At 39.7% G+C, this 7,463-nt stretch overlaps 1 protein-coding gene across 1 annotated transcript in view; it reads left to right on the top strand.

The window, feature by feature from the left end:
• Window positions 1–361: 361 nt before the first annotated feature.
• LOC103798714 (carboxypeptidase Q-like) overlaps window positions 362–7,463 on the top strand; it is a 54,223-nt gene continuing 47,121 nt past the window's right edge. The window contains exon 1 of the mRNA XM_009070995.1: window positions 362–470. Within this exon, the coding sequence (XP_009069243.1) occupies window positions 410–470 (61 nt within the window). The 5' untranslated portion in view covers window positions 362–409. The remainder of the gene's footprint in view (window positions 471–7,463) is intronic.

Below are 7,463 nucleotides of genomic sequence, written 5' to 3'. Positions count from 1 at the left end.
TTCATGCCTAAGGGCTTAAACAGATGGAACATGAAAGAAATTTTCAGCATTCAGCAGTGTAGTATTCCTGCATCTCTGGAGAGTATGCACTTTATTAATGTACAAGATAAAACTTTTCATTAAACATCTCTCATAGCATATCTAGCTTGACTTGGGCAGTGGTTTGAAGCAGCAGTATGAATTTTCTCACCCCAGATTTATATTCAGCTTTAATTTTATTTGAAGTATTTTCTTCCTCCTATTCGAAACTAAAAGGCCAATTTTATGAAGAAAAATCATTAAAATGCTTAAATTCTAAACTGACTTTTCTGATTCAGTGTTTTCATCTAGATATGTTTTCTCATAACTGCATTTCCAGGTTGTATTGGTCAGCGGACATCTGGACAGCTGGGACGTTGGGCAGGGAGCTATGGATGACGGTGGTGGAGCATTTATATCATGGGAAGCATTATCACTCATTAAGGATCTGGGTAAATATTTATTTTTAAAATACTTTTAATGCATTACATTTCCAGGACATTTCATATGATGTCTGACCTGGATTTCTGTTTTATCTGTCTCTCTGAGAACAAATATTCATATTTTGCAGGTTTTTCTGCTAAATTCCTTTTTTCATCACAGGGATCATCCAAAAGCATCTTATCAGTCAATGATCTAGAAAGTACTTTGAGCCTGTATGGTCACCATCATCATAATATGAAAGCTCAGTGTAAGATATAATATCTAGATAGCTTAGAAGGAAGTCACTCCTTTTCATTTTGTCTTAATGGGTTCCTCTCTATTTATGAAGATGAAGCTTCATGAAGTCACAGGTAGCCTTCTGATTTTGTTCTCTGCCTTTTAAGCAGCTATTCATTCATCATGTTCCCAGATCTTTCTCTGTCCTACATGCTGCTTTTATGGTGACTACTTAGTTAATTTAATTTTCAACCCCTTACCTCACCCTTGATAACTTCTCAAGACAATTTCATCTAAGTCTCTCTCAAGAGCTTGTAACTATGACTGGATGCAGGCAATTATCCTGCCTCTGGTCTTTTCTTTTTCATCTACATAGAAAGATATTCAGCAAAAATTATTCTAAGCTTCACAGAAGTTCATATTTGAAATGTATATATTTCAGTGGGTTTCACTCATTTAGGAATATTCTTCCTAAATAAATTTATATCCTGCCTGGACTTATTTCACCAAATACTGATAGATACATGTATACCATCGAACTGGTGCATTCTCAGCTTTGCACTGGAGAGCTGATTTCCTGATTATGTTTCTTTTATACTGCTGTGTGCTTGGGCTCTGCTTTGAAATGTGACAGTTGATTTCCTTGGCAAATATAATCCAAGTGGAAGCACACACTTGTGTCTCATCACTACAAAGATACACTTGGGTCAAATCTGACTTAACCATGGTGACCTCTCCAATGTTGCAGGTTCATATGTCTCATCAGGCAACATTTAACACCAAGGCATTGCATGTTGTTGTATCCTGCTAGAACAGGTTTGTGGGAAGCAAAGCCAGGGATCAGTTCTTTGAAACATTCTTGGTAACCAGCAGAGTGACAAGGTGACTGTGTTCAGGAATTTGTTTTGTTGATCAGATGGACTCTTCTGAAGCTGATATTCTAGCACACAGGCTGTCCTTCCTGAACTTGCTGATATTGCTCCTCCAGAATTTCTGCTCAGCAGAAGTATGAGTGGAACTAAACCTGCAGGTTGTCAGTGCTAAGTGTAGATAAGAAGAGAAAGAGGAAAAAGTAGCTTCTAGCCTGGATATTTCTGTTTCAGTAATGCTATGGATAAAATACCAGTGTGGACTTGCTCAGCCTCCTGCCTCGTGGTTTGCATAGCCTCACCCATATGGGATCTGAAAGGCCAATTTCTTCTACTCATGGGCTTCATCTGACTCGGGGGTAGAAGTGGGCTGCACACAGCATGTTATTATGGAAGGAATTGGTGTACATATGTCTATATAGAGTGTGTTTGGTGGGAGAGATTGTCCACAAGGTAAAATGATGTAGGGCCAGTGTATTTGCAAGAGGAAGCTATGGTTTCACAGTCCTAACCTGTGTTCTTCAGTCACCCAGCATCTCAGAGTTTAGTCTGGTGTCCTGCGGTTCCCAGTCTGCTGTGGTCTATTCTAATTTCTGGTCTCCAAACTGCAAACTACAATCTTACTGCTTGATCTGTAGTTTTTAGCTGGTTTTACTTCCATATGGGCTTTTGTCACTCTACTCCTCAAAGCTAGTTCAAAACAGACTTTTTAGATTGTCAAGTTGATATCCAAGGATGCTTTTCCTTCTTCATCGGCTGGAACCTGTTTTTCCTTCTTATTCCTTTTTTCCAGAACTGTAACCTGTGGTCAAGAGGAATACACCACATATTCATTAGAAACTAACATCAGTTGCTGCTCCTGCTCTTAGCTCTGGCAACCTTTAAATAATAAACTAACTTTCCCTGCTTCTCATCCAAAGGATTTATGCACTTGAACAATCTCGGTCTTTCTTGAAGAGCTCTTTGTAGACAAGCTCTGTTATGTGATTAGATACTGCAGTGGTGAACATCAGGCATCCCCATGAGTTCCTATGCCTTTATTTTGCATTATTTGAACCTCTAATCTCTCATTTTACCAGCCTCAGAATGATTGGAATATCAGTCTATAACTGAAACAATGAGTCTGTTTAAATTTTTGGTCTTTTAAAAGTAAACTAAATAGGATTCTTCTAAAGAATCCAGGTCTACTCCTTCTTTTAGTGTTTTAATCTTTTTGTTATGATACTTGGAAAATTGTCTGTTTCCTCCACCTTCAAGAAAAAAAAATATTCTGCTGTGTTTACTACTCTATTCCATTCAGAATAAACTGGGTTTTGTCTCTTAAGGGCAAGTTCATGATGGCATTGTATAATTCTTATTCACTGGGTTTCCCTTCATGCATGACTGAAATGCATCACTTTCTGCTTGTTCAAATATTTGATTTCCTCTGGTAGTAGCCTGTGTGTTTGCTGTACAACCTGTAGTGAAATGCTGTTCTCTCAGCTGGGGAATGCCAGAGCCTTTGCTGATGCCCTCTGTTCTGGGCAACTGTTGTGTTCAGCTCTTCTTGTTGCACCAGTGTTCTGCAGGACTGTAAGGCTGGGAAAGGACTTCTGTGTCATCACATCTAACCTGTAGATGACCAAGGGGGATAGGGACTTCATAACCTGCTCTCCATAGCAGATTGATTAATGCAGATTTTATATCTTCTTATGTGCATAATATCTGACAAAAAAGGGGCAGCAAAATAACAAGATGTGCACATTGTGTGAGAAATAAATTAACAAGTTTTATTTAAATCAATTCCATAGACTGTGTTTTGAGTGAGCGTTGTGTTTTGAACTGTGGAGACTTTGTTTAATATCCTTTTGAACCCTGATAGATTTAGTCTCAGACTAGTCCACCAAATACATTTGAACTGAGGATGAGCCAACTCGATTGGCTCTATGCATGTATAGAAATTTTTTTACTTTTACTGGGAGTCTTTAAGCCATGGTGCATTGTGCAGCCATTAAAGCTGTGTCTGCATTTACCAGAGTCTAACTGATCTTACAGCTCTGGCGATATGATCCTCAAGCTGAAGTGAGCATTCAGAAATATGAATTCTAGAATATGAAGTTTGTATTGTGTAGTAAGAAATACTACCAGGACTTCTGCCATGGTCCATTGGTTTATTGAAAGCAAGATACACTATTGAAGCAGGTTTTTTTCAGTGATGATCTAATAGCACTTCATTATGATATCCCTGTGAGCTTTGGAGTTGGCTGGTGGACACAAGTTATGTCTGTTGACTGGGATTTTGATAATTCCATGTAATTCTTGAAGAATGATTATAGTTTTAATACAATTCCTTTCTTTCAACATAACCCCCTCCCCAATCCATTTAATAGTTATTGGCTTATGACCAAATGCATGATATTAATTGAAAAATCATTAAAATTATGGCTTAAGATGGTTAGATTTTATTTTAAGCAATGCAGTTTGTTTTCTTGCTTCAAGTAAATTTTTAATAGTTTTTGCTTTAATTTCTAAGTAAATCAGTTACTTTATGTGTTGGTCTTTATATTTCCACATATTTCCTGTATCTTCTGTGTTAGCTTTATTTTTTTTGTGGAGTTGGCTGTATCTGTACCATATTGTTTTATTTTTTCTTTATCTTTTTTGTGGGTTTTGTCTGGTTTTGGTTATGGTTTTGGGTATTTTAGCTTTTCAGACACCATAGTAGTTACATGTTCCCTACAAGACATGTACCAGTAGTACAGTCTGAAGCAGTTTTATACAATCTTCAAACTTTTGGTAGGATTTTTTTTCCATTTCCATTCTTGACTTCACATGAATATTGTTTCTTTTTGAGAGAAAGTTAACTACATGAAGGCCAAACTGAACTGAAATTGTTTTGTCTTATATTACCAGAGAATGGAATAAAAATATTTAATAAATGTCAAATCCCATGCATACATTTTGGAAGAATAGTACCTTAAAAACATGGGGCCAGATTGTGAGCTACTGTGGGTTTTGAACACTGTTTAAAGCTATAGAAATTCAGTTAACCCTGGAAAGTAGAAGAGCTAAAAAGTGGGAAGTTTCAGCTTGTCTGAATACTTTGCTTCTAACAGCTGTAGTATCTCTCTCTCATCTTCCACACTGGTGTGACGGGAAGGGAGCACCTGCTGGAGGTGCCCTTCCCTCTCCTCCTTCTCCAGGGAGGAAGCACAGGCGAAAATTCAAGGCAAATGTCGACTTTTAGATGGTTGTATTTCAGCAAGGTGAATCTTGCTATGCTTTCTCTTCTGTGCAGCTGCAATTTCACTCTCAAAACAACCCTTTCAGCAGCATACAGTTAAATGTCAGCACCAGCTTGTGCACCTGTTGGTACCCTCACTGGTCGCAGACATCTCCTGACCGGAGTAAAGGGAAGTGTTTTCCCTAGTGCACTCATATCAAGTTCTCCGAATCAGCTGTACTCTCACAGCTGCTTGCTTTGCTCGTAGCTAATCTCAGAAAAATTTGCCAACTAATGGTCGTACTGACTATTATTATTCAAAGGGGTCTTTTCTCCTGGTTAATGTTGAAGTTTAATGAAGCACAAAGGAAAGAATAACAGTATGGAACTCTTGAAGATGATATACACCACTGATAAGCAAGATCTGTGACAAGCTGCTTCATGGCATATGTGCTTAAAAAGGAAGAACTGGAAGTGTTTCCACAAAAGTTGTTTATATGAAGAAAGATGAACATTTCAGCTGGTTATTGCTCCTTATTCCTTTTACTGAGAATAAAGACATCCTTAGAGTTGCTGAGGCAGTTCGTGAGCTGGTCTGTACTGGTAAACTCCCTTTCCTTCAGCAAAGCCAGGGCTGTTGTGATTAGCAGAGGATTTCTGATGCTTAAGAAATCACCGTTCATAACTGCAGGCAGACTGTCCGAGGCATTAAGCTTGTGCAATGTGCAGTTTGCCTGCAGCTGTGTCTGGCAGCTGCTGCCCTCCCCAGCCCTCTGCAGTTTTTAGCCTTTTGATCTATTTTAACTAAATTTGATAGAGGCATAAAAGTATTTAGAATATGGTGTTCTGATATACCCTTTGCAAATGTGTGATTGAGGAGAATGGGACAAGTGCATTTATGTCCCAGTTGAGGGAGAGGCAGGAAGAAACTGCTTTTATCCTTTCATTATGATGACAGATACCTGGTTATCAGAACACCTGTAGCATTGGTGTAAGCACCAGAGTCTCTTTCCTTTCAATCTGTTTGCAAACTCTGTGCTAGCAAATATCACTATGGTGGTAGTGAGAGTGTTGTTTGGGGTGATTTAGAGATGACAGGAAGGCACTGGGGATGTTTTAGGGAGAAAAGGCTGAGCGGTTCCCGTTTTTAAGCTGAGGAAATCCATGGAGTGTTTCATGAGCTGTGATATGGTATGAGGGCATTTAGAAGCTGTAGGAAAGACAGCACTCAAGCAAATTGGGGTTTTCCAGTTTTACAGAACAACAGCTGTGTTGATAATTACAGTCTAGAAACCTCAAACTCAACTTCTTTCCAAGTGGCATTTATAATTCTCAAATTTTGTGCTTGTTAGTTTGTGTGCAAAAAGGACGTCACTGGAACTGGGCAATGACGTTTGCCTCAGCATTTTCGTATCAGTCTGGTTAGTGCTCTGCTGTCATTTGAAACGCAGTTTCTCATGTCCCTGTGTCACACATAACATTTACAAAAGAAGTTACCTTTTCAGGTGAGGTGAAAGACTAGTTAAGCAGCTACACATCATTTATTTTTGTGCCATACTTTGTCTTTGATGGGACAGACAGTCTGTGGGACTCGATCCTGCTCTAGATGTTGCTAGTGTTCCTGTGAAGTAGATATTTGTTCTCTTCTCCCAGCATTTTGAGCCTGCAGCTGTTCTTATCTTGCCTATGATTAATACTTGTGTCCAGTGTAAGCAGTTAGAATGTACCTGATGGTTTCAGAGCTTTACCCAGTGCTGCCTCTTTGCTCCTAATCCAGCTGTGTTCCTGCGTTGCTTGGCTGAGGGGCATTTCCAGCCAAGGCCACAGGTGTTCTGCCCTTCTCCCACCCTGGGCAGCACCCTGCCAAGGCCAGCTCGCACTACAGTGCTGCAAAGATGAGACTTTCAATCCTAAAGGGAGCTTGAGGGAACTGAGTAACTACAATAATAGAGAAGGGTCTTTAGAAGGTGATCATATGGCAGTGTCAGCCTTCCAAACATAAAGTTTTAAGTGTCCTGATGGCAGTAGAGAGCCCACTGCAGTTAGAGATGCAGTCAATTTTGATGGATGAATTTCACTGCTTTCTTCTGAAAAACTACAGAAGTGATAACTGTTGTGTCTTGTTTTAATTAAAACAGATGGAGCCAATTTTTTTTCCTGTTGAGATGAGAAGCTAATGGCCCCTGCTACTTGACACTACAGTCTAGTTTATTTTCGGAGTCTCATCTCTGCTAGCACAGGAGGAATCAAATAGTCAACAGATCTTTGTTCTCATCCCAGGTTTCTTTCAGAAACATTTATCCACAGGCTCTCTCTCCTTGTTAAAAAATGTGGTTTTAGCCTTCTCCTGGCTGTGTTTGGGTCTCACTTGCTTCATTGCTGATTAACTCGTGGTGCCCTGCCAAGCCCAGAGGTGCACGTGTCCACCAGCTACTGCCCAATCTGTGTGTTTATGGGGGGCATTTTCACAAGTTGATGGCTGTGCTGTGAATTTGATTTATCCACAGGCTCTCTCTCCTTGTTAAAAAATGTGGTTTTAGCCTTCTCCTGGCTGTGTTTGGGTCTCACTTGCTTCATTGCTGATTAACTCGTGGTGCCCTGCCAAGCCCAGAGGTGCACGTGTCCACCAGCTACTGCCCAATCTGTGTGTTTATGGGGGGCATTTTCACAAGTTGATGGCTGTGCTGTGAATTTGTGCAATCACTGTCCTCTTT

The sequence above is a fragment of the Acanthisitta chloris genome, unplaced genomic scaffold, assembly GCF_000695815.1.
Source record: "Acanthisitta chloris isolate BGI_N310 unplaced genomic scaffold, ASM69581v1 scaffold16403, whole genome shotgun sequence".
In the NCBI taxonomy this organism is placed as follows: Eukaryota; Metazoa; Chordata; class Aves; order Passeriformes; family Acanthisittidae; genus Acanthisitta; species Acanthisitta chloris.
This window is presented reverse-complemented; position numbering and strand designations above follow the sequence as displayed.